Consider the following 25,304-nt stretch of genomic DNA (forward strand, 5'->3'; position numbering starts at 1 on the left):
ACCACGCCTGGCACTTGTCAAGGGTTTTCATTGTTATGTATAGAATTAAGAGTAGATATTGATTTTTATCACATCTTTTGGCATCTACTTGAGTAGTCTTTTCCCTCTCACTTCTTCTATTAATATGGTAAAGTATAACGCATTAAAAAGAACCGCTATAACCTAACTTTTAAAATGGAGATATTCTTACATTCCTGGACTAAAGCTTCGCAATGCTCATGACTTGTTTGTGCTAATGTTTGCTCTCAGCAATGCTCTTCATTCTTTTTCTTTTTTCAGTTAATTGCACTATGTCTTGGGGGGTCCTTACATCAATATAGCATAAATGCAGATTTACAAAAATAACAATTTCTACTCAGCCTGGTGAACTTGTTATTAAAAATGAATTATTCCAAAGCTTTTCTTTTCGAGTCAAATGCTTTGAACTGTATAGCCATTAGGAAAGTCACTATTAGGTACTGAGGAGTTTCTACTGAAAACAAGGAATCTAATTGCTGCTCGAAGGCAGCAAGTGAAGGGGACAAGTAACCTCATGTGAGTGTCTCTTCTGCTTCTACAAGGTCAGCAGTCCTTTAGGAAGAACTTTAACTCAACAAATACATAAAAGAGGGGTTTAAAAAATCAATCAGATAAAAGTGACCCCCATAATAGGGTTTAAAATCTTCAAAATAACTTTTTCAGATAGTAAAATACAAAATCCATATGTATCAAGTAGAAAAACATTAGTTTATTTATCTTCAATATCTTAAAATACTGAAACATCTTACTTTGGTGTACTTACTAAAAAGGATAAAAAAAACTTTTTATCTTAAAGTATATCTAAATTAACTGAACTGCCAGTCTTTAGAAAACGCCTCACTGGATTTTCTTTGCCGCTGTTATGGTCTGAGATTAAGCTGTTTTCTAGATTGCTGGTTCTAGTTTAGTGAAAATATCCGCTCAGCACAAGTTTACTTCCACTGTGAGCGGAGAGCTGTAACGGGAGGAGGAGGCTGATGGAGAATGCGCCTTCATGAGCCCTCACATTTAGCTTTCTTGCTAGCTGGAAGAGAATCATCGTCCACTTCTGACGGCCGAGGTTTCTTCACTGTAGAAATAATTCCAAAAGCGGTTTTTCTAGTTTCTGTAAAATAGAAATGACAGGATCTTACTACGTAGCCTAGGCTGGTCTTAAACTCCTTCTATATGATCCTCCTGCCTTAGCCTCCTGAGAGCTGGGATTACAGGCATGCATCACCACACCCGGTGTAAAATACAATTTAAGGAGAAGTGGTTTAACCAGCACTAACCCATTTCTTTGGCCTACAGCACAGCAAATAAGAAAACCATAGAGAGTGCTTACAAGTGCCGATGCCATTTATAATCATCATTTTCCCAACATGCACAAAGAGCAGCATTTCAACATCCAGGCCATTCCTAAGGATTACCTCCTAGGTTTAAGTGCAGAGCAGGGCTGCTTCTCCAGTCTCTCCCCATGGCATCCTATGCAGTCAGAACCAGCCATAGGCACCGGTCTAGCGACTGCTTTATGTATGGTAGAAAGACGGACAAATCACAAGCACAGATGTAGGAGTCACGTGTACTGCTCCCACAGCGAGGGCTGTGCTGAGCTCATTTTATAGCACATAACATCCCTCTCTGAACATGTGCAGCATTGACTACCAATGGCCTGCTAGCCAACACTGATCTAACAAATGCTTGCTGAGCAAACTATAAAATCACACTCAGGTTTATCAATCCTTTATGCACTATTAAAGAGGAATTACTTTATATGCTCAGGTCAGTTTGGCAGCAGAGTTGAACTTAAATTTGGTCAACCTGTCTTAAAAACATGCTAAGAGACCGGACACTGTTATATAACGATTCCCAACAGTGATTTTTAACTGTTCCAAATGTTGGGATTAGTACCCTAAAAATACATGTAGTAGGAATGAAGGCACACAGGAGAATCAACGGCCTGGGTGAACTAACAAAACACCATGGAAACGCCAGTGAACAACTAGAAAGAGCACAGCCAGGAAACAGGAGGAAAAGCAGCTTCTGCAAGGGAAACGAGGGCTCTGCCTCACTTGTGGGCCTTCCATTTTACATGGGTACATAAATCATACATGTGCAGATCACATGGAAGTAGAAGCCCAGGAATCTAAGGAAACTGTCTAAGGAACACAGGGGACCAATGTGGGTTACTGGAGGAGAGTATGAACAAAGAGGACTAAGGGGGGGTGAGCAAAGGAGACTAATAGCTACGTATGCGTGTGTGTCTGTGTTGGTGGTGAGTAATATGCACAAAAGGGACTAACGGGGTGAGAAAAAAGAGGGTAGAGGGGCATGGGGGGAAGAATATGTTCAAAGTTCATGTATTATAGTTACAAGGAAATGGCCCTATGTAACTTAGTATAATATATTCAAATAAGCAATAAAACAAAATAAAGTAAAACAAAAGTAAAAAACATCTTGGGGGAAAAAAAACACCCAAAATATATACTCAGTAGATACATGCTCATGTAAACCAAAACAAGAAATGAAGCACTCTGAGTTATAATAAAAGCAAAAGTTAGACTGACTTTAGATAGTTTGATTCACACAAATTTTTTAAAAAATCTGTTTGTTTTTCTTCTCAATGGTTTAGCATGCTTCTTTTGTTTTTCTATTCCTGTTACAAAATACCCTAATAAGAGCAACTTAGAGAGTAATGGGCTTGTCAGCCCACAGTTCAAGGGTAGAGTCCATCATGGCGGGAACTCAGGGAGATAGGAGCTGGAAGTGGCTGGTCACACCATCTTCACAATCAGGGAGAAGGCTATCAACACTGGTGCTCAGCTTGCTTCCTCCATTTCATCCAATCGGGAACCCCACCCAGGGAGGGGTCCCATCCACAGTGGGTCTTTCTCACAGACATTAACCTAATCTTAAGTTCTCAGGGGGCTAACCGTTAGCAGGTGAGTCTGAAGCCAGGTGCTTTTAGATCCTGTCTAACACTGCTATTCCCATTTCTGTTTCTGAAATTCATTATTGTTAGCAGGGAGCAAGTTCATCCAGAGAGAAGCAAGCAGGATGGATGTTAAAAGCCTGTGAAGATGTAGGCAGGGGACACTGTGTTGTTTGAAAGAACACATTTACTGTACTCCTGCAAAGTAAACTCTACACAATGCATACACTATAGAAAGTAAAGTCTAGTGTCAATGGGAGGTCAAGGAGCAGAGTGTATGGTTAGAACTGGCTGCGAAAAGATGGTCTTGGAGGACTCTGCAGGAAGGATAATAAAAGCAGATGTGTCAACTGCTTGTTAGTGACCTGACTCTAACATGACCATGCTCACCTCCATGGAGAAACGCAGCTCGGCAATTTGTGGACACAGCAGCCTTGGCTTCGCTCTCAGACAGCCCAAACAGCAGCCCTCTGATAAGTTATTAAAGATTTCAACCCAGAGTTGGCAAGGATATGAGCCAACACAAACACAAATGAAAATGACAGCTCACCCGGTCAGCAGCACACACACTAATTCTACGGCAGGTCTTACCCAACGGAAACCTACAGCTGAGAGTCCCATTTAACTGTCTTTGTCACATAGAGAGAGCCCCTTGTTTCTCAGTTCTGCTGCTTAATTCAAAACCAGAAGGATGAGGAAGTTTACAGCCTGCTGTAATCTGCTTCTGAGGCTACTGATCAGTAAATTACAACTAAAGGGTAAGAAAACATCAGGCTAAACTTTAATACCACTTTTGATTCAATTTTCTAAGGGAAAATTCCAGTCCAGTGTGACTGCTGCCAACTCTGATGATCTGGGTTTGATGCTCAGGACCCACAAGATGGGAGGGAAATGACTCCTGAAAGCTCTCTAATTGACACATGCACCTCTCCACCTAATACCAACTGCTTTTACGCTTTTAAAAAGAACACTAAGAGGATACAAATTTGCCACATCATACGGTCCTCTTATTTCCAAAGGCTAAAAGAAGAAAAATGGAAAATAAAATGTTACTAACATTTTAACTATTTACAATAAATAAGATACAACTAAGTATCCAAAAATAGGTAACTTCATAAGGTTCTTATGGAAAATAAAATGTTACTAACATTTTAACTATTTACAATAAATAAGATACAACTAAGTATCCAAAAATAGGTAACTTCATAAGGTTCTTATAAATTGTGATAGGTTTCTAAAAATATAAACAAATCATGAAAAGCATTTTTAACAAGGTAAAGGGAAAAAAATAACTCACTTTATTCTAATTAATGCACAAATATAAGTATATATAGGCAAAACCTAAAGCCCAATGAATAGGATACATTTTAGCAATGGCTATGGGCAAATGCAGTTAAAGACAGGCAATGCACAACACTGCTATTTCAGTTCTGAAAGCACAGTGAAGCTTTACAACTACAGAGACAAAGCACTACAGGCCATACTTACCTTCTCTGCAGCACTGGACAGAATTACATTCTATAAAACAGAAAGTGTGCAACATTAATCTTACAACTGATAAAATAATTCAAGAACTGCATAATGTGAATGACCAGCAACCTCTCTTTGGCACTGAAGGCTTAAATACCAACTTCTTTTAAAGGTAAATAATTCATGTGCAAATACTGAAAACTCTCACACCCAAGGCAGTCAAAACAATAGACAGAATAAGCTTCATAAACAAATCCTATTTGTGCATATGAATGAAGTTTAAAAGCTGGATCTTTAATTCACTCAGATAACAACCATTATCTAGAGGAGGCTTTTCATTGTGGCAAACTGCAAATTCCTCATGAAAAATAAAGGCTTTCTAAATATCTTTTCCCACCATATCTTACTTCTCCCCTGGGAGGCTTTTTGTTTTGTTTTGGTTTTGGTTTTTCAAGATAAGAGTCAATCCTGGAACTCACTCTGTAGACCATGCTGGCCTTGAACTCACAGAGATCCACCCGCCTCTGCCTCCCAAATACTGGGATTAAAGGCGTGCGCAACCACTGCCCGGCTTCCCTTGGCAGTTTTTTACAAGGCCCTGTAATATTCACTGAAATGGAGGAAATTATGACTCAGGAAGTTAACAGCACCAGCACGCACTAGTAACCGCAGAAGTAAAAGTGTCCTTGGCTCCGTGACTGTACCTTTCCTCTGCAGATCTGCATCAGACTGAGGGCGTTGGAAATTGTGTACCTTCTCATCGTGGCGTCTCTGATAGCAGGGCCATAGACAAGCTCAAAGCCCAGACCCCGGTCAATTGCCTTCACCAGAAATAAAGAAGACAAATAGAAACTGTCAAAGACAGGCACATTAACGAGTCTCTCCCACCTTCTTTCCCTCTCTATGCACACCTCCTATACAGCAAGGGACTGGCTTAAACACAGGGGGTGGACCCCACACCTCTGCACCCCAACCCAAAGTGAGGAAAACAGACACAAAACTCTATCTGATTGACAGAGCTGATGTTAGGTTCAGAAAGCTAACCGCACAAACAGGAAGTACAGAGGCCAAGGACAGCAAAGTCAGTTCAGGGCAGAGGTGCGGAGGGCTACTACTCCATGAACGGTGCAAGGAAAAGGATGTGCTTTCCACAGGCAGGGAGACTTGACCCAAGAATGAAGGAAAAAGAGGAGAGGATCTGAAGGGTCTGGTGAGCAGGAATGGGAACCTTACAGCTAATTCACTTACTGCACACTACTGAATAGCAGAACAACTGCCATGGCTGGCTAAACACTATGTCTGAGAAAATGCGCTAAGAACTATGGCTGGTACATGTCCCAGCCCATTCGGCTTAAGTAACATTGTTTAAGGTTCATTGTAGCTCAGGAAAAATGGTGAAAGAGATCTGGGCCCTTCAGGACTTGCCTAGCTTGCTATATGGGCCTGGTCTTTTCATGAGGGAAAAAGTTCTTTCTCATTCAGTGTACTCTAAGGTTGGAAAGTCTACAAGGCATAGGCGTGGGACCGAAATTCTCCAGTATGTTATGCAGCTTCCCAGCCAAAGGCTGCAGTGACTGTCCGTTCATAACAGATGTGTTCACACCAGTCACTACTGTCAAAGGCTGCAGGACTGCCCTTCACAACAGATGTGTTCACACCACTCCCTACTGTCAAAAGCTGCAGTGACTGCCCACTCACAACAGATGCGTTCACACCACTCACTACTGTCAAAGGCTGCAGTGACTGTTTACAACACATGTATTCACACCACTCACTACTGTCAAAGGCTGCAGTGACTGTTCACAACAGATGTGTTCACACCACTCACTACTGTCAAAGGCTGCAGTGACTGTTCACAACAGATGTGTTCTCACCACTCACTACTGTCAAAGGCTGCAGTGACTGTTCACAACCTGTGTTCACACCACTCACTACCTGTCAAAGCAGAGACCTTCTCAGAGTTCTGGTGCATGTGAGCAAGGAGACGTTTGCAATGAAGAGAATTAAGCTATTTCTTTTGCTAACTCTAACTGGACAAAGGAGCCGGACTCCTGTTTCCCGCCTTCTAGTAGCAGGGGTAGAGCATAGGGCAGTAGGATTAGGACAGGAATTAAGGACGTAAGCAATGTGGCGTGGACGATCAGATCCCTGAGGGTTTCTAGCTGAGTCAATTTAAAATTTAAAGCTGGCCGGGCGGTGGTGGCACACGCCTTTAATCCCAGCACTCGGGAGGCAGAGGCAGGCGGATCTCTGTGAGTTCGAGACCAGCCTGGTCTACAAAAGCTAGTTCCAGGACAGGCTCCAAAGCCACAGAGAAACCCTGTCTCGAAAAACCAAAAAAAAAAAAATAAAATAAAAAAAAAATAAAATTTAAAGCTGTCTGGGAACCACAACAAAATAAAACCCCTTTGAGGGAGAGGACTGGGGGAAATAGGATACAATTACCAGGTTAATTCCTTTCACATATGATTCTGGTCTTGGTACGTTAATCAGGTTCACTCTAAAATTGCTATGAACACTCTTTAGAAAGAAATTAAAGATAATGTGCTATTGAAGGCTGTGTTTCTTTCATAAAACTTTACCGATTTAGATGAATAAAATGCAGTCATTACCTGGTCTCCTGCTCCTAAGAGCATTTTTATGTAAATTGTTGTAAGTGCATCATATGATTGTTCATAACAATGTCTTTACAGAGAATGACAGCATCGGCCTGATTGGCTTTTGTTCTCATGTCTGAACAGAAGTGCCTGAATAGGCAGAGGATGAGAGCTTTTTCTTACTAAGGAGAAATAATAGTCACAATGATGTCACCAAGGGCAGCCTGTGACAACTGGATCAGGAGATACTGATAAGAAGATTGCAAGCACTAAAAGCTTAAGTTAAGCTTTGGAGAAGGAAGAATGGAAACCAAGAATTTGTTCCAGGGCAGCATGCTGATTGCTTGCCTTAAAATCAGTGCCTGTGCTGAACTCAGGGTAAACAGCCTTCCAGCGCATCATCCGGTAAGATTCCATCCTCTCCTGACTCACTGATCCAATCACAGAAGGAAGGAGCAAGTCCTCCTTGCATCTGCTCTTACTGCCCTATCCCCTCTGCTGGAGCTGCTTTCATGGATTTCTTATGTGCTCCTCCAGCTTCTTCACACAAACATAAGCAACTGTGAATACACAGCAGTTTCCTTTTCTTACTTAAAAGGTAGCCTGTTAAGTTATCTTGCCTGATTTGAAAGCTTCCCCATGTCCGCTTGTAAATTTAATTTTCTTTTACAGCTGCCTAGCATTTACTGTAGGGGTGCAACAGGTACAGCGCTTCATAAGCTTCTAACAGAAGTGGGCTGTTTCCAATCAGCTGCAGGATAAGCAAACACTAGAGTGGGTCAGCATATGTTACATTCCTAACCTGCAGGATCTCAGATCTCAGACTGTAACCGTTTATGGAGACGGCCAGTGCAGTATAACCAAGATGAGGAGGTCATACTGAAAACAGTAGCTCCTAATCTCACTGGTGTTCTTACAAGATGGCTTACAAGACTCACAGGAAAGCATGCTGATGACAAAGACAGAGAATGGCGCTACTGTGGCTGTAAGGCGCTAGCTGTCAACAAATCACCGCTGGCCTGGAAGACTCAAAAAAAAAAAAAAAAAAGGCTCCCTTACTAATTTCTGGAAGGAGTACAGCCTGCTCACACCTTGATTTCAGACTTGCAGTCATATGCATTTGGAATGTGTAAATGTCTCCCACGAGTCCATGTGCTGACATTTGGTCCCCAGCTGGTGGCACTGTTCTGGGAAGCTGTGGAACTCTAGGAAATAGAACCTCTTTAGAAGAGGGTCACTGAGGTTTTACAGACTACCCTGCCTGCTGTTCTGCATCTCCATGTAAGATGCTGCAGCTGCACTGCCGTCATCATGCAGCTGCCGGCTGCCTGGCCTTCCCGACCATGATGAACTGCATCCCCACAAACTGTGAGCAGACACACATGCTTTCTCCATCACACTGCCTTTGTCACATTTCAGTGATGACAACTGACACAAACCTGGAGGAAGGAAGAAATATCTTTTGGGGTAGCTACTGGGAAGAATGTCAGGACCTCGACCTTGTCCTTTCATTTCCTGGCCATCATAAAGTGCGAGTTGCTGTTTCATTAAATTTTAAAAGTGCGCATGGTGTGCTCACACCACAGTTTCTACCCTGACAGACTCACTGTCTTGCTGTACACACCTATATAGTACAATTTTCCCCAAACAAAAATATAGGCACCTGGCTCCAGCTTTCTCTCTTTCTCGACCTGATTGAATAAATTAACAGGAACTTTTCTGCTTCCTGGCCAGCTCACACTGCAGACTTACACACCAGATGAAGACTAAATGTAATCCTATGCAGCCTTCTGTCCACACCTCCATCTAGCTTTTATTAAGCAACATATGCAAAATGTTCATACGGTTGTGTCTGTGTAAAACAGACACTGTTAAATATTGCATATCCCTCCTGTCTTTTTTTTTTTCTTTTCAGAATTTCTAAAGTGAAAATGTGGAAATCATGCCAAGAAGTATCAAACACTCAGCAACTTTTCTGCACTTCCAGATGGAATTGGCAGGTGGTGGTGTCCTGGTGCCTGCTGTGAGGGCCACTCTCCTAATGCTAGCTTAGTACCCTACTTCCCTCGTGCATATGTTCCTGCCCAACACTGATAACTACCTAATGACTAATAACAAGCATCTTGGCCAGACTCCCCAAAATGCTTACTGCTAATTTAGATATACCGATTCGATAGCATATTTCAGGAAGGTCTCATAGGTCAGCTAGCACTAGGGTATTTGGAAAAGCCTTGCCACAGCTGGTATACTATGGAAGCTCACAGGCTGCTTTCATGATAAGGCATGCTCACGAGAGACTCAATTATAAACCCTCACTAACGTAAGTCTCTAGGAATCTGACCACTGTCATGTGCCACAAGGAATTAGATGGTGTGCACTGTTCCTTTCCATATTTTGACCACATGTTACCATTTCCTCCTAGCCAAGGTCACAGAACTGTGCATAAGCTTATTCAGGCAAACTGCCTAGAAAATGGGCTTCCTATTTTATTAGGGTAAAATGTTGTTAAATTAACAAAAACTATGCACAGTGGCTGAGCTGTCTAACTCCAGGAAGCTATTTTGTGGGATGTACTGGCAGTCTGAGACCAGTGAAAAGTAGAGGCAAACTTGCAAGGCAGAGATTGTCTTTTCAACTCAAAAGAGATGACCATAAACTTTGGTCCTTTGTACCTAACAGTACCTAGGCAGCAAGTGCTTGGAGCTGTTCCCAGGAGTGGAGCACACAGATCTTACCTGACAGGCACAATCAGATCTGTCTGAAGCATGTGACTGACGCTGGATGACTTAACAGTCTTCATTTCTCATTTCTGAGAAGTGAGCTGCTGAATGACATAGATTCCCCAGGACTGAGGTGTGTGATGCTTGGGGCTTAGAAAGCTCATTTCTTAAGTGCTACCAGCATCCCCATTGGGGTTCAGGTTCTGCAGCACACTCAGAAGAGCTCTTCCAGTTTTCCCTACACATTTCTGGCACTTTTCCAAAGCCCTCTTAGTAGCGTAAGTCCAAGGTTAGAATACAAGTCATCTTATGTTTTCCCCACACCAAACAGATAACTCTTACTGTTGCCCCTAATACACAGGATCAATCAGAAATTCTTTAGGAAAAAGGAGACAAAAGCAAGGAAGATATAATTCTATGAAGGCTAAAGAATAAGGCAATTGTCTACTTTGAAAACAATCGAATTCTGACATAATTCAACATGGGATTTGGAAAGCTTGTTAAATCTTTTCTTGGGTTATAGTTTTTAATAACATAACTAAGTTCTGGAAGTCACTACGCTAAACAATATTCCTATGTTCTGGCTAGCAAAGCAAATAGTTACCAGCTGCAGTGACCTCATAACTATCAAATCAATTACTGGTGTGAGGCAAAACTACCTTTCTATAATGAAAATGGGGGTGGAGTGGGGTGGGGAGGGGTGTGAGACTTAGAAGGCAACATGGCAGGTGGAAGATGAAGGGTATAGGGAAAAGAGAAGCTAACAAGGTAGGGTAATGAGGAAACATATCAGGACCCTGAGCAAACGGCTGCCCTGCGAACGGCTCTGCATGGAGCTGGCACGCCACAGTGCACGCTGTGATCTCACTCACCATTCCTGGGGATTTCACACCATTTCCTTTTGTATCGCAGTTTTCAGGTGTCTCAAGGACTCCTGTCTTTTTTATCTTTTCTTTTTCTTGTTACTTTTTGTTTGCTTGTTTGGTTTTTTTACAAGACAGAGTTTCTCTTGTAGCCCTGGCTATCCTGGAACTCTCTCTGTAGACCAGGCTAGCCTCGAACTCAGAGAACCACCTGCCCCTGCCTCCCAAGTGCTGGGATTAAAGGTGTGCACCACCAGCATGTGGCCATTTTTTCACCTTTTCTTTTCCATCATAACACAATGTTGAGGTTTTAAATAGCTATCATCATTAAATATCAACTTGACAATGTTCTTCATAAATCTGAATTCCTAAGTCTTTCAAAAAAAACCTTAATAGTTAACAGTATCCTTTTTATTCATTAATATTTTGGTTGTCGGGGGGGTAGACAAGGTCTCAGTGTGTTGCTGTTGGTCTTGAACTTCTGGCTCAAGTGCCTCTTGCATAACCAGGAGTACCACATAATCATCTTAGATATTTTCTTTGTGTGTGTGTATGTGCGCGTGTGTGCGTGTGTTTGTGTGTTCACGAACAGCATGTGTGGAGGCCAGAGGGAGACATCGGATGCTAGGCCTCACACCTGAACCCAGAGCTGGCTGATTCGGTTTCTCTAGCTACCAGATTGCTCTTGCCTCAGTTATGATTATGAGCAGGTTGCCATGCTGCTGGCGTTAGTGTGGGTGCTGGGATCCACACTCGTAGCCTCATGTCTGCACAGCAAACACTTTATCCACTGACCTACCCCGTGGCTCCCAGCTTAGACATTTTCTATTTTAAACTTTCTCTTTTAGTCAGCTTATAAAACCAAAATTCTCTTTTCTGAATCTGCTCCAATTACCAAGTACCCAGGAGCCGGTCCCTAAGAACACAGGTTTCTTTAGCTTCTTTCCTAGTCTGCAGACACTGTTTCTACAGATTCAAGTTTAGAGCAGAAAGAACAGCACTTACCACATTAACAGGGGGTCTTTTGAAGTAAAATGGTAATTTCTCGGTTACAGTTATACAGATTAAGTCCACATCTAAATGTGTGCAAGCCACCTGTCAAGAAGAAAAACTAGATTAACAGAAAACTGGTATGCGGTGGAATGAGAGACATGGTCATACCCAGCATACAGAAACACAAACAGTAGGGCTGACTCTACAGGCGTCATGACGGTTCTGTGGTAACTGTTTAACAAGCCTATTACAAGGTCAGCTGTTTACTACTCCTTCAGGCTTGGCTTTGATGGTTTAGTTCTCAAATGCTAGGGCCCGAAGGCCCTTTAATTCATAAAGCTTTTTATATATGACTGAATTGGTGAGTTAAATCAGTATCTAGAATATTACTTTTAATTATTCCAGAGAGCAGCAAGTAATTGTTCCAAATTCCAAGGAACTGGAAAGTCAAAAAGAATGCATGCCTGGTCCATCTTTTCCACAAGCTATTTAGTAAGCACATTTCACCAGGAATTGTCCAGGATACTTCCAACCAGACTGTACTGTGGCTAAGAAACAGCACGGTGTGGCTCTGAAGGCCTTTTGTTCACATATTAACAAACAGTTTTAAGAGGGTTAAAGCAGAGCTGAGAGAAACCAAATGAGTGCATTTTCATCGTTGCTTGTTGATCTATTCCCTCCACTCACCCCTAAAGAATTTTGAAAGTAATTGTACAAACCACATACAGAACAAATGAAACAGATAAGGCAACCAGGAGAAACAGAAAAATTAGAGAGGAAAGCAAATTGGTGGACAGATTAGAGAGCAAGTCAGAAGATACTGCCGGGAGAGACCTAGACAGCAATCATTCAGCCACTACTTGATTACGAGGTAGAAAGATTGGCTGTTTTGTACCATGTTGACAATGTCCCTGGTTTCAGGGGATCCAGCACCCTTTCTGTCCTCTGTGGGCATCAGGCAAACAAGTGCTACACATAAATGCACGCAGCAAATACTCATACACAAAGAAACCCACCCCACTTAATGCTGATGCACACAGTCTTCACGAGCAAACTCGGTGAGCCAGTGCCTACAGCAAGAACAGGAAAGCGTGGTGTAAGGAGCAAGGGGAAACAAAATGCTGGTAATGCCTGTAGGAAGGGCACAGTTCTTCAGTAGTGACAGATGTCACATCTCACCCATTTTCCTCAGAATGCCAGCTTTGGTCACTCCTACCCCAGCCCATGGCTTAGTGGTCAGCAGAGATCATCTGGTTTGAAGATGGTCATAGTTACACGGGAAGCCTGGGAAACTATGTTGTTTTGGCAGAAACTCTTGGCTCCTAAAGCATCTGCCCATCCCAACTACTCCAGCTGTCTAACTCACAAAGAACAACAGAGACTTTGCTCGGAATGAAGAAAAGTCTTGCAGAGGAACGGAGCTGAGTTAAGCATCTGTCCACTTTTAGGAGCACAGTGAAGGTCAGGATGACAAGAGCATCAATATTTCACTCCATTGTTGCTGAGGACCAGACTAGGGTGTTGAGCATGCCAAACGCTCTACCACCAAGTCACAGCCCCAGGAGACATTAACAATTCATATGTTCATATCAGCACTATCACTTACAGAGACATATCAAATAGGGATTTATTATATTCTATAGGTATAAATTCCATACAGACTAAGGACAATAATGCAAGAACAGTCACTGCCAGACCAATCACAAAGACAGGAAAGAGTAAAAAAGTTTCCATTTTACTTAAGTAAATTACAATCCCCTTGGTCTCTTATAGAACAGAATGTGCCAATGTTTTAAAGGATGAGGTACATTTGTAATTATGGAACTCACATACTGTAAAAGACAAAAAGCATGGTGACAGGAAGGAGAGAGTGAAAAATGAGACAATGAGTTCAAGAAGTAGGTAAAAACATTTATGAAAAATTAAAAAAAAGAATGCTTACAGTGGTTGCCTCTGAAGTAAACAAACAAGAAGTGTTAGATGGGCAAGGTATTTCTAGGAGATGCACAAGAAAGTCAATATTGGCTGCCTCTGGAGAAATTTTAGTTTGGAAAGCATGCTTTTTATACATATACTTCTGTGGTGTTTAAATTTATTATTATGAACATACTTAGTTTTAGTGAAAAGATGGCTTTAAATGACTGCCCTAATAAAGCTGAACTGGGTTCCTTCTCATCATACATTTTGTTTCTTTCTCTTTCCTATGGGGGAGGCAGCTAACCAATGGATCTGCATTAGCTGAAGGACAGGCATTGGAAAGAGCTTTCAGCCACAGACGAGACGCATTTGGGATCCTCTGACCTCTTGAGTTTAAAATGCTCCAAACTAAAGTACTTTGTGATTAACTTTCCATCAATCTAAATGTTCAACTGGGTCACTCAAAGAACTATGTGAAGCAGGGGCACATGCTCATATTCCTAGCACTGGGGAGGCTTAATCTAATATTCCCCAAATCATTAAAGCAACTTAATTATGTCTAGAATAGTTTTGGAGCTAAGTATCTCAGTTCTCTCTGAAAATTGGTAGACTGTATATGAATTCACTTTGCCATCTTTAACTTTTTTTTGGAAGAGGCAGAGACATATATGATAGTTTTAAAATTGTCCCCACAAAAATGTACAAATATATGCATATTTTTGCTGCTGTGAACACAAGGCCCAGGAGAGCAGGGCTCAGCATCCCTTCACCCTGGGTGTTTTACTGGCGTCAGTACTTACTATACGACACAAGGAAAAGTCAGGCCTGCCAGGGCAGGGGGATGCCCATTAACAGTAGCTCTCAACTGCACAAAATTCACCTAAAAACTATGACAAATGGCTGGCGAGGCCAAATTTCCAGTGACTGATTCAGTAAATAAAAACTAATAATCTGCAATTGAATATTAATCCCAGATAAATCTGAAGCCGAAAGACTTAGAGGCTATCTCTCGAGAAACGCTCCCTTCATGCAGACGTTCTACAGCAGCATTCTACAAAGGCAAGGTTTCAAAGATTTCAGGAGCAGCACAAAACCAGAACTGTTTAAAGCTACTTCCCTGCCAGGTATGGTGGTTGTCCTGGATTTCGCTATGTAAACAAGCTGGTGTCAAATACAGAGATCCATCTGCCTCTACCTCTGAAGTGCTGGGCCACAGGTCTTTGAAGATTAAATATTTGCTTCTACTCATTCCTTAATTTATAATCAAATACTGGAGAATTAATACAATCTTTCATTTCATAAAAGAAGCCACCAAAACCCAGGTGCTGTGGTGTGTGTGTGTGTGTGTTCGCACACAGGCAGCCCAGATAATCTGTGGTTCTCTGGTGTTTCCCTCTATTAACATAATTAGAATTAACTTAGGACATGGCATCAGTCTCCTTAGTCAATGGCTCCCTCTACTGGATAAACTTAGGGTAAAAAGATCTGTCTATAATTTTAGTACAAATTTTGCTTAAAAGACGGTCAGCTCTGAAAACACACATACAAGTAACATTTATATGATATGGACTCAATAGGTTATATTTAGAAATATATATGTATATACAAATACACATATGTATACAATAGAAATTAAAGAAGAAAGAGGACAAGAATTTGAAAGAGAATAGGGAAAGGTATATGGGAGGATTTGGAGGAAGAAAAGGGAAGAGAAAAGCCTTATTAAGTTATAATCTCAAAAATAAACAACAAAAAAAGAGAATACTATAGTTAAAAAAAAAGTGTAAAGTTAAAAAGATGTGAGACCAGTATTTTTTCCTGCAATATTACTTTGTTAGATGGATCCTTTTTGAGACTTAGGGAAAACATTCATAATTCCATCTAAAAGTAATTGTGCTTCTTTTTTCTCGGTAGTCCTTAAAAAAGGCATTCCTTAGAAGCAATCCTTAAAAGAGTATTTCAGTCTTTTTTGCCCACTGTAATCATTTGAAAGAATAAGGCAGTCTATCTGGAAGACAAAATGAGCTCACGTGCTAAACTCCTCTTCTGAAAAATCAACAGGAAATTCTAATAGAATAAGAGGAATTAATTCACAAAGGCTCTCAAGAATAGGAAGGGGAATCATATTAGCATATAGTGATTTCTGGAAAACTAAGGGCTGAGACTCTCAATGGTATATATATGTTATATCTCAGAGCTGGCAAAGGAGAAACCTGGACCAGAGAGGCACTTGCCTTTTTCGTCTATCAAAGGCAGGAGTAGATTAGGCCAGAGATTGAAGTGGTTACTGAATATAAAGGGATGATTTACCAAGGAGCAATTTCAAATGAACCAAGTATAGAGAAAGAAGCAGGAGAAAATTCATGAGCTCTTCAACACTGAATCCATCAAATGTGTCTATCAGGATGACTAAAGCCAAACTGACATGCCACTTAAATCTGCCCATGTGAAACCCCATGACTTTTGAGCACAAACAGAAAATAATAAAAGTTTCAAGATGGGGCCTCTGATGGCTGTTTCAGGAGAGAGCCGCTTATTCGTTCCCGGCTGCCCAGCCCTGAAATAATCACACAGAAACTGTATTAATTAAATCACTGCCTGGCCCGTTAGCTTTAGCTTCTTATTGGCTAACTCTAACATATTAATTTAACCCATTTCTATTAATCTGTGCATCACCACAAGATCGTGGCCTACCAGCAAAGTTTCAGCATGTCTCTCTGACTCCGCCTTTCTTTCTCTCAGCATTCACTTTAGTTTTCCCCACCTAGCTCTGCTCTTTTGCCCTATCACAGGCCAAGACAGTTTCTTTATTCATTAACCAATAAAAGCAAAATATAGACAGAAGGACCTCCCACACCAAAAGGTTAGCTCTAATTGTAAACTTTACACAACCCAGAATCATCTGGTGTTGTGGGAAAGTGATCACACTCTGACACTCCTGAGAATGACAATAAAGTTTACTTTGAATCAGAGAGTGGAGCTAACTACTAGCTGACCAAAATTTGCCAGAGAGATTTTGGAAGACAGGGGACATATAAGACAGACACAGGTAGTAGGGTGGGGCTTAGAAAGATGCTTGGCCCTTTTGGAAGGGGAGGGGAGAGAGAGGAGGTCACTGTTGCTTCTCCGTCACTTCTCTGATCATTCAGGTTCTTAACTCGATATCTGACTCCTGAGTTTTTATTGACAAAGAATAATTAGATAAACGCTTAAACTTGGGAAGACAGTCTCAGCAGCGAGGGACTATCTATGTTGAACTGACCATGGATTATGAGGAATTACCTTAATTAAGACAATCAATGAGGGAAGACAGCACACTGTGGGCAGCACCATTCCCCAGTTGGGGGTGTGGTCATGGTAGTGTCTTGAAGAATGGAACAGAGTATGATTAGCAGCTGTTTGAAATTCCTGCTTTGATTTTCCATAACAATGAACCGTAACTAATCCTTTCTCCCCTGTTGCTTTTTGTCTAATTATTTTATTATAGCAACAGAGACAAAACTAGAACAGAGAAGAACAGAGGCATCTACTGTGGTATAACAGCAGATTTACATTATTAACATTAAAGAGAAACATTATTCTCTTTCACTGGTCACTTACATGAAAAAGTTTTTCTGTCTTTGGAAACACTGCAACAATATCATACAGCCGGACCCTTGAAGAAGTTGCTCTCTATAAGACAAAAATGAATGTTATCACACAGTAACAAAATACATAAACAGAAGCCTGGTCATCTAGCAACATTCAACATCCTCAAACTTAAACCAGTCCTGCTGCCTCAGCCTGCAGAGTGCTGGGGTCTGAGTTACCACACCTGGCTGCAAGCCCTGTGTTCACGACTGACTCAAGAGCTGACACAGGAGAGTATGAACTTGAGTCACTGATGGTGGCTGGATTTCCAGGACTGATGCGAAGGTAACAAAGGTGCGTAGCCTTTTAGGGAACAAAGGTTCTTTCTAACCTTTTTTTTAAAAAATAGAACCAAGAGTACATGCCATGACAGTTTTATATTGTGCAAAGTTATTAATCTATGTATGTGTAGATAAACTTTTTTCCATGACAATAAATATGACTGAGCTCTAGAAGGTACTGTAAGCTTGCAGCCTCCTGTGTATGGGAAAAGGAAACATGAAGACAGCTGGTCTCCAGTTTCCTGGAGTAAGACAGAATGTAAGTTTTTTATTTTACAGAGCCCATAGCTAAGAGACTGAGGAATTTTACAGAGAATTTGGATATTTTAGAGACGATTGAACTTTGAAAAAGACTTGGGATATTTTAAAGAGACACAATTTTTAAAAGCTTTTTAATCATTTATGTTTTTTGCATGCATTCTCTGCATGTACACCTGCAGGCCAGACAAGGGCATCAGATCCCATTAAAGAAGGCTGTGAGTTAGTCACCATGGGGTTGCTGGGAACTGAACTCAGGACCTCTGGAAGAGCAGCCAGTGCTCTTAACCCAAATCATCTCTTCAGCCCTGTTATTTGTTTTTGAGACAGGGTTTCTCTGTGTATTCTTGGTTATTCTGGTACTTGTTCTGTAGACAAGCTCAAACTCAGAGATCTGCCTGCCTCTACCTTCTGAGAGCTGAGATGAAAGGCATGCAGCACTACTGCCTGGCAAAACTGAACTTTTAGAGTGTCGAATTTGTAAAGACTGTAGGAATTTTAAAAGTTGGAATGTTTTATATTATGACACTATTACATATGTGAGATCCCGGGGATGAATAAGATAGAAAAGTTATAGTTTAACAGTGATGTTGTGTGTGAAGCTGACAGGAGGTCAACTGTGCTGGCTAACTGCATGTCACCTCGACAGCTAGAGGCATCTGGGAAGAGGAAACTTCAATTGAGAAAATGCCTCTATTGGACTGGCCTGTGGGCAAGCCTGTGGTGCATTTTCTTGAATGATGACTGATGTGAGAAGGCCAGCTCGCTATGGGCAGCACCACTCTTAGGATGGTGGTCCTGGGTGCTCTAAAAAAGCATACTGAACGAACTATGAGGAGCAAGACAGAAAGCATCGTTCCTCAGGACCTCCGCACCAGTTCCTCCCTCCAGGGTCCTGCCTCAAGTTCCTGCCCTGACTTTCTTTAATGAAATGACGGACTATGATGTGAAACTGCAAACTGAAATAAACACTTTCCTGCCAAAGTTGCTTTTAGTCATGGTGTTTTATGACAAGATAAATCCTAACTATGACAGCCATCAATGGAATTAGCATTTTTCCTAGATAGAGCCAGATAAGACTATTTCACGTGTTGTGGATAATTCACATGACTGTGACACACAAGCTCACAATGAAAATTCTACTCAATAAAATTAAAATGCCAGATGTATAAGAAAATACTTCTGTTCTAGGAAAAGAGACTATATCAGTAAAACACAGTTATTGCTTAACAGGGAAAACCTCAATCCTGATGCTGTATATGAGAATGAAAAAATACATTCAAAATGTACAATCCCCAAGTGCTGGAATAATGTATGGTATTTCTTCTCTGTTCACTGGCACCTTCTAACTTTTTGGAAGAGACACATTACATATAGTGCAGCTTCTACACACAGAGAAAGGAGGCAGGATTTTGAGGCGTACGGGTGGTGGGAGAATGGGGTGAGATAAAATGTGATAACGTTAGTTAACATAGTTTAGAAGGTCAAACGTAGAAAAATAATGAACTCACCAAAACATTACAGTGAGACGGATCTGTAACTATAATTGTCAATCTAGTTAAAATTTTAATCGGTCTTGATTTTCCCTATAAACAAAAATACATTATTAAAAAAATAAAAAGCAATTGATTCATTTCCTTTTTATCAATGGAAAATAGTAAAAGTTACAAAGGAGAGTGAAGATCAACAAAGCATGCTTGTCCTACAGTTATTTATAATAGCAGAAGAAAATACTACGTACATCTAGTAAACTACACGATGAGATAATTTTTTTTTTTTTTTTTTTTTTTTTTTTGGTTTTTCGAGACAGAGTTTCCCTGTAGCATTGGTGCCTGTCCCGGAACTAGCTCTTGTAGACCAGGCTGGCCTCGAATTCCAGAGATCTGCCTGCCTCTGCCTCCCGAGTGCAGGGATTAAAGGTGTACGCCACCACCGCCCGGATTTTTTTGGGTTTTTCAAGACAGGGTTTCTCCGTAGCTTTTTGGTTCCTGTCCTGGAACTAGCTCTTGTAGACCAGGTTGGCCTCGAACTCCAGAGATCCTCCTGCCTCTGCCTCCCGAGTGCAGGGATTAAAGGCATGAGCCACCACCGCCCGGCACGATGAGATAATTTAATAGCTGTTGGGCTTTAGGAGGATATCAAACAAGCACTGATGGACAGTAAGAAAGTGATAAAGAGGGGAGTCCCAGTGGAAAGGTGGACCTGGTGGGAGGCAAGAGCCGCTGAAGTTACAGAACATCTCATGAGGGTGGGCATGTCTGAATTAAATGAACAGACTCTGCACTTAAACAGTAAACCACCTACCTGTACAATTGGTAAAGTTGTGAAGAGTTCAGAAACTGCTACTGGCTTTTCAATTTCCTACAATAAACAATAATTCCAGCTACACGTTAAAGAATAAAACACACAAAACACTTTAAGAGTATCTCAGAAAAAGAAGAGCTAATTTCTGGCATTCAAATTTACTAACTAGTTTTCTCTCTCTTTTTTTTTTAAAGGAAAGAAACTAAAGAGCAGAGAATCTGCTAAGAACATCAGAGGATAAAAATAAGAGCGAATTTTGAAGCCAGAAATGACCTACAAGATACAGTTGTTTGCCTAAGAAATACACATATCTTAGAGTCTATTAAAGAGAAAAAAAATCAGTGAGTTAATAAGACCATGGCAGCAAAGTAAACAACAAGATATTGAGGTTACAGTTCATTTAACAGCAATGCAATTTTAAACATCTTTGAATTTGTATGAATATATACCAGTTCAATTATTAATGTAAAATATTAAGCACAGGGTGTTTTTAAGAAATACAGTTGATGGTTGGGGATGTAGCTCAGTTGGTAGAAAGTTTGGAGAGACACTATTGTGAGATATTTGATTACACTGTGCAAAGATTGGTTTAATAAAAATCTAAATGGCCAATAGCTAAGCAGGAGGTATAGGTGGGACTTCGGGACAGAAAGAGCTCTGGGAAGAAGAAAGGGGGAGTCGCCAGCCATACTCTGAGGAAGCAAGACAAGTAGGAAGCAAGTACGACAGGCAAAAGCCACGAGCTACGTGGCAGCATGCAGATTAATAGAAATGGGTTAAGTTATAAGAGCTAGTTAGGAACAAGCCTAAGCTAAGGCCAAGCTTTCATAATTAATAAGTCTCTGGGTCACTATTGGGAGCTGGCAGTACAGAGAAAGACTTGCTACAATGCAGTTCAGTTGGTAGAGTGTGTTCTAAAATGCACACAGCCAAGCCAGAAATTCTATCCCAGCATTTCATAAATTAGGCATGGGTTTGTAATCTCAGCAGTTGGAAGGCAGAGGCAGGAGGTCATCCTTGGCAACACGGTGAATTCCAGACCAAAACCAAAAAACAAACAAACAAAAATGAAACATACTTGTGATGACTTATCCTTCACTACCAATTTGACTTGATTTAAAATGATGATGGGAGCAAATCTCTGTATTTCTATAATTGTATTTCCATAAAGGATTAGCCCAGGAGGGAGGATCCACCCTGAATGCGAGCTGTGCTATTTCATGGGTTGGGGTCCTAAGCGAACTAACTGAAAAGGAAAAAATGAGCTGAGAACCAGCATTCATCTCCTCCTGCTTCCTGACTGAGGAGAAACTGTGACCAGCCACTTTATGCTCCTGCAGTCATGATGGGCTGTGCCTTCAAAGGAAAAGCAAAACAAATTCCTCCTCCCTTATATTCTTTTGTCAAGTATGTGGTCATAGCAATAAGACGGGTAACTAATACAACACTTATTTCTAGCTCCTTATTCCCGACAGACACAAATATTCATAAATTCTTAATATTTATTAACTAATTAATCTGAGAAACCATATTTTACCTGTTTCTTGTCCTTAAAGTCAACAATATGATTGATGGCAACAACTGAATATCCAACTGAAAAAAAAAATTAGTATTTAAAAAATAGTCTTTCTTGTTCACAATGATGATCCCAATCTTAGATTTAGGAGTATGAGATGAGATTAGGGATGTAGCTAACTGTTAGAATGCTTGCTTAGTATACACGAAGCCCTGGGTTCTAGTTTCAGACCTGAAAAATAAGTGGACGGGGCAGGAGGCAAATCTAAGCATTACTGTTTACTATTAGAGGTTTCAGGTTCTTCATCTGTCAAGCGATGTTAATAGCAGACAGAACTTTCAAGTGTCATGAAAATTAAGTGCAATAGCCCTTGCATTTTAGGACAGTGCCAGGCACTTATTCAGGCTCTGATTTATGTTCACACGACACTAAAATGCCGTGCTTCTGCTTTCCACACAACATTCCCAGGATTTCCTGTCTCTGTTTATTTTCATTCCATCAAGTGTCTTTCTGTCACCTCAATTACCATTCATTTCTTCTGCGATGCTCTATTTCCTCTCTTTTCTAACGCACAACGGAGGAATGACTCCCTTATACCTCTCTTGGGGTGCTCTACAGTAATGGGCAGGGAACACAAGGAACAAACTAGGGGTTTGCCTTATTATTCCAACAGTTAGCGCTGTTTGAACAAGTGTGATGAGTGTCTCTGTCCCCCTACATCTAAATCACGCCTCCTGTCTTTTAAGTTGTCTAAATACCAGCAGGATGATAGGGTATTAGTATTAAAAGATAATGCTAGGTAATGACAAAATAGCGGTCCTTCCTCTTATCACCTATTCCGGTAACTCCCTAGTTTCCTTCCTCTCAAAGGTATTTGAGCATCCGTCATTTAACAGGCCCTATCCCAGGTGAGAGCACACAAGAGCAATGCTCATCCTCAAGGAACTTTCAATGTATGAGAGAAATAAGGTAACAGCTTCCTCATTCTCTAAGCTTCCACAGCAGTTCTTGCCTGTGACCCTGTTTTCTGTATTTGACAGATGTCGTGTGAGTCAAAAAGGACTGATATTAAAAAGCACCGGCTTGAGGGGACTGTACACCTGGAGTCCAGTCCCCGTTTCTACCATCCATCACTCCACAGGCCCCGTGCCAATCCCTCGACCGCTTTTGGCCTCTGTTTTCTCCCTCTGGGCGAAAGTCGGGGCAAGCCCAAGCAACAACTGCTTCCTCAGGAGCCTGTGAGTCTCCCATGCCGGGGATCCGGGCGACACGGCAGGCATCTTCTGCCTCTATGGAAATCAGGCAGACCCCACGAGAGACAGAAATGGCGCCTGGAGAAACTACCGAGAAAACTGGATGGTATGAGGATAGCGAGGGCAGGGCTCGGGCGCGAAGATAACAGACTCACGGTGAGCAGCGGTCTCCACCAGCCCGCGCAGAGCCTTCAGGTCCGAGCCCGCTCTTAAGTCCAAATCTGCGAAGGCAGCCATGCTGACGACCCAGGAGCACCCGCGCGCCAATCTACGCAGCCACTGTGTTCCTCCTCGAGCATGCTGGGAGTTGTAGGCTGTCACTTAGGCATCCTGGGATTTGTTGTTTTTCCTTCTTAGTAGTCTAGTCTCAGAGACTACCTTACTCTCTAGGAATCAGTCTAAGTTAGTATGCTCGAATTTACAGCTTCACTTATTCCCTTTTGGTCGTGATTTGAACGAGGATATTTGGTAGACTCTGTAAGGGCTCCCCCATGATCCTGCCATACAACAGTGTAGAAAATGATTCATTCTGAGTACACCCATTCTGAGATCAAGCAGATTATCTCTAAGATCTTGAAGTCCTGTTTAAAGCTCTGGGAGAGCCTGGTGTGGTGCACGCCTTCAATCCTAGAACTTGGAAGGATGAGACAACTCTGTGAGTTCGAGGCCGTCCTGATCTACACTAGGCTAGTGTGGGCTACATAATCTCCCAAGTAGATAAGTTGGTAAATAAATAAAGAGACAGGAGAAATTGTTTTTCTTTTTGTTCTCTAATGTACATTCTATTTTTTGAAAATGGACTTAAAAGCCCCTTTGAAGCTCTTGCTCTGGGGCTCAGATTGCTTTAACTTGTGGAACTCTGAAGCCATTTCTGGCAACTCTCAGAGTCGGCAGTAATGCACTCCCTTTCACCCCTGGGAACCAAGGACCTAACAGTTGCCCACACATGTACTGAAAATGTTGGGAACGGTCCATCATCTCCCTGAGTCCTTGTGAATGTTCTCCAGATAGAACTCAGTTATTGAATAGGGGCAAGATAACCCTTAGGTATTGACTCAGTTCCTGATGTTTTGACTTAGGCCCTGGGAAAGAAAGGGGCAAAGTGACCCTCAGATGTTTTCCCTTACCTTATCTGATCTGGCAACCACTCTCCAGCCAATTATTTGTAATAGCCCTTTTTAATAAGTCAATCATAATAGTTAAAGAACAACCCCCAGACAACCGTTCCTTCTGTGGTTTTTCCCTTTAAAAATAGCCTATACCAGCCATTCAGGGTCTTTCCTAGCCTCCTGAACGCTGGAAGACCCTGTCATGACAGAATTAATAAAATCCTCATGCTTTTACATCAGCTGTGATGGTGAGAGACAGTCTCTGGGGAGCGACTCCTCCTCCTCGGTGATTGGACTCTAAGGTCCAACAAACTCTGTGGGCTAAGTCTAAGATAAGGAGCATCTGTTACAACCAACATTTACAACCACAAGACGGTAAGGTGCTCTCAATAATGAAGGCTTAGTACCAGCTATTTTTTTTTTAGCCAGAAATTTGATAGGAAGGAGAAAAACTGAAACATTGTTTTACAAATTTTTATGAGAAATATACAAATATCATTTGTTGTTTCTTCTTTTAAAATTAACTTTTGAATATTGACAGATCCCAACAGCATAAAATGCTGGCATGGTTTTCAGTCTACCTGATGCCGAAGGCCTGTTCTTTACTCCTTTCCACTCAGTCTCTGGTTGGCCAGCGTGTGAAACCTTTGTACATTACCAAAGAGCAGCTCCAGCCTTGTGCAGCTCAATAATATGATATCTGAATTGTTGGGTTCTCAGATAACAAAAGTTCACCGATCAGGAACTTGTCCATCAGGACAATGACAAAGTGCTGAACATGTTTAGAAACATTTTGAGTTTCTGTACTGATCACAAACAATATGTAGACTTCCCCATCTTACTACATTTTAGGCAATACTCCTCAACATAATGGTCTCTAATTTCTTAAAGATTATTGTTATTATTTTGAAACAGGGTCTTGTTAGTAGTCCATGTTGGACTCGAATTCACAATCTTGCCTCGGCATCCTGGGAGTTGGGATTGCAGCTGTGCATTGTCACACCTAGTTTTGATTAATATTTTATAAAGAAGAAAATATTTGGCTGTTTCCAATGCTTGATATTCTCCCAAACAAAACAACTTCTGCCACTATAGCAAGACCATACAAAACAAACCCCTTGCTTTTCATCAGAATGTCTAGTGCTAACTTTTGTAGGGGTGGAGTGGCATCTTCTTACATGATCGCAAAATCTAGATTGGTCAGTAGTAATGTAGTGGACGTAGAGAAGATTAAGAGTTTGAATTTTTCGATGCTAAGATTAGGTCGAAGAGGACACATTTGTTTTAAAGTCATGGTGATGTTGCCGTGGACTTCACCGCTTAGAATCCCTTTGCTCTAGACTCTAAGCTGAAGAGAAGGAGAAAGGGTGAGAAATAAAATGAACAGATAGAAATCATTGAGCACTATGGGGCAGACCATCTGCACGTACTTCTGTGTGTGTGTTCTTAATTTTCAAAGCAATT

At 41.3% G+C, this 25,304-nt stretch overlaps 1 protein-coding gene across 1 annotated transcript; it reads right to left on the reverse strand.

Annotated features, from left to right (window-relative positions):
• Window positions 1-22,976, reverse strand: Rpp30 (ribonuclease P/MRP subunit p30). The gene is made up of 11 exons (XM_057778287.1): window positions 22,887-22,976; window positions 21,500-21,555; window positions 19,963-20,019; window positions 19,170-19,244; window positions 17,090-17,161; window positions 11,585-11,674; window positions 5,104-5,220; window positions 4,418-4,447; window positions 3,912-3,949; window positions 3,320-3,399; window positions 1-1,123 (listed from the first exon to the last, which is right to left on the reverse strand). Exons 1-11 carry the CDS (start codon window positions 22,966-22,968, stop codon window positions 1,011-1,013), a joined length of 810 nt encoding a protein of 269 aa, XP_057634270.1. The 5' UTR covers window positions 22,969-22,976; the 3' UTR covers window positions 1-1,010.
• Between the last annotated feature and the right edge of the window lie 2,328 nt (window positions 22,977-25,304).

This window comes from Chionomys nivalis, chromosome 8 (assembly GCF_950005125.1).
Source record: "Chionomys nivalis chromosome 8, mChiNiv1.1, whole genome shotgun sequence".
NCBI classification, from domain to species: Eukaryota; Metazoa; Chordata; class Mammalia; order Rodentia; family Cricetidae; genus Chionomys; species Chionomys nivalis.